The 2470-nt window shown below is 38.3% G+C and overlaps 1 protein-coding gene across 1 annotated transcript; it reads right to left on the bottom strand.

The window, feature by feature from the left end:
• Positions 1-260: 260 nt before the first annotated feature.
• On the bottom strand, positions 261-1858 carry LOC122000483 (transcription repressor MYB6-like). The gene is made up of 3 exons (XM_042554873.1): positions 1381-1858; positions 1158-1287; positions 261-863 (listed from the first exon to the last, which is right to left on the bottom strand). The coding sequence occupies exons 1-3, from the start codon at positions 1514-1516 to the stop codon at positions 374-376; spliced, it is 756 nt and encodes a 251-aa protein (XP_042410807.1). The 5' UTR covers positions 1517-1858; the 3' UTR covers positions 261-373.
• Between the last annotated feature and the right edge of the window lie 612 nt (positions 1859-2470).

Raw genomic sequence — 2470 nt, 5'->3', positions numbered from 1 at the left:
TTTTTAATAATATGTCGTAGCTGAGTCTCGATCGAACTCTAGATCACTAATTGATTAATGAGAAAAATTTTCAATAATACACTGCTGCTAAATCTTGAACTTTAGATCCCTAATTGATGTGTTTATAGAAATTATTAATAAATCTTAAAATTATTTTCGACGTAAAAAAATATTATTAACTTAATTTTATTTTAAGCTTTATCAAAATAGTAATGGGACATATTTTTAATAATATATATATATATATATATATAAAGAAAAAAAAGGAAATGTGAAATAAATATAAAATATCACAAATTACAAACCGGATAATATTTCTCATTGTCCGAGTTCCTCCGAGAAAATCAACAGCGGTCATTATTTACACACACAATTAAATGTAAAAACCTCCATTAGTTACATTATCACACGGCCACGCACTTGCGCTGGTCCCGCCAGTGTCAACCGGACCACGCTCGCCGCAGCTCACCGGCGCCATCACCGCCGATGAACTCTCGCCCACGGCTGCCGCTGCCGCTCCGAAAAGCCAGTCCATCTCCTCCAACTTGATCGTGCTGAACTGGAAGAGCTCGTCCAGCTCCCCCGTGAGTCCGTATGTGGAAGAGGATCCTGATGAATAATTAGTACTGACAGTAGTGTCTTCGCCGGCAGCCGGAGCCATCACCGGAGCTCGGACTTCTTGGCTTTCTGACCGAGACCGGCAGCCGTCGAGTGTGGCACCGACAAGAGTGGAAAGTTTCTTCTTCTTCGGCTGATCAGAATTAATGTTCTTTCCGAAGAGCTTCTTCTTCAACTTCGTGTTCCAGTAGTTCTTGATCTCGTTGTCTGTTCTTCCCGGTAATTGCGTTGCAATAATTGACCATCTATTAAAAAATATATATCTTTTAAAAAATGAAATTCTAAACATTTTTCATGAAAAAAAATTGTATTAGGAGGGTTAATTAAGATGCATAGCATACTAACAAAATGTTAATCTAAATCGAAAAAAAAAACAAGGAGTTAATATATATGAACTTTTTAATTTAACTAGAAGTCATGTGTCTAACATATGTTAATTTTGTCATAATCCTTCGACTAATTACTAAGTTAATTGTCATAATTCGACTAATCCACTAAATTAATTAATCTTAACTAAAGCTTAATTAATCATTGATCACCTGCTGCCGATGCTGATGAAGAGGGTGGAGATGATGTTGTCTTCCTCCTCGGAGAAGTGGCCGTGCTTCAAGTTCGGCCGGAGATAGTTCAGCCACCGGAGCCGGCAGCTCTTGCCGCACCTTTTCAGGCCTAATCACACCATTGTAGCAACAAATTGGTTAACCAACTAATTAAACACACCATTATGGATTGATTAACTACAGGAATTAACTAATCACCTACCAATCTTTTTGGGGAGGGCGATCCAGTTATCCCCAGTGCCGTGCTGGTCGATGTAGGACTTGAGCTTCTCATCCTCCTCCGGCGACCAAGGGCCTCTCTTCACGGTGGCCTTGTCGCAACACGGGGCGCGGCCCATCGTATGGTAAGCCAAGTCGTGTGAGTTCCAACAATTTAAGCTCGATGGATGCCGCTGGACTGGCCACCTAGTCGAAAAGTGTTGGTGATGGAGAAGGAGATTGAGATGGTTGATAAGGAGGAAGAGGTGAGGATGGTGGATGGAGAGGATGAAAGGGATGTTGCTTGTCTTATTTGGAGTCAGAATCTTAAGATAATAAATTTTTAATTAGTGTGATAATCTTGATTGATTACTTTGTCCATGATGCATGCATCACCAACGTGGTCCACCATATGCATGTGCAATTAAATTGCATTATATTCAATATTTTTTTTTCTATTTCGTTTTTTTTAATGGAGCATGCAAATAGCATGTAAAATTCCTTTTGCAGCGGTAGGAGCCTAGTTCGATATCTAATAATCTAGTATGGGAATACCAAGAAAATCAAAAATAATTTTACAATAATAAAATCTTTGGTAACTTCCTATCTTTTTACTTGAAAATGCTAATCGGTTAGAAATACAAATACAGCAACACTTCTTTTCAAACTTATCAAGAATTAGCTCCGAAGAAACTCCACGAAATCCTCTTTTCTAGGGTATCTTTCGAGCTGGAAAACATCTCCTAATCGATTGACCTCATCTCAATTGATTATCACGTTAGCTCAACCATTCAAAATTTACAGAACAACTTTTTTTTGTCATACCAATCGATTGGTGAATCATATCAATCGATTGGTTAGACTCTAATTGATTGTCCCAATCGATTCTGAGGCTTTCTGTTCTCTCGTGAAAATGCCTCCAATCGATCGGTGAAGCATTGTTTCAATTGATTCCAAGATTTTTTTTTTATTCTCTCGCAAAAAGCCTTCAATTGATTAGCTCAATTGATTGGTGAAATCTGAATCGATTGTCTCAAACGATTCCAAGAGTTTCTGTTCTCTCATGAAAAAGCTCTCAATCAGTTTAAGCTTGA

Source organism: Zingiber officinale, chromosome 7A, assembly GCF_018446385.1.
Source record: "Zingiber officinale cultivar Zhangliang chromosome 7A, Zo_v1.1, whole genome shotgun sequence".
In the NCBI taxonomy this organism is placed as follows: domain Eukaryota; kingdom Viridiplantae; phylum Streptophyta; class Magnoliopsida; order Zingiberales; family Zingiberaceae; genus Zingiber; species Zingiber officinale.
The sequence above is the reverse complement of the archived record's forward strand: the minus strand, read 5'-3'. Positions and strand labels throughout refer to the sequence as shown.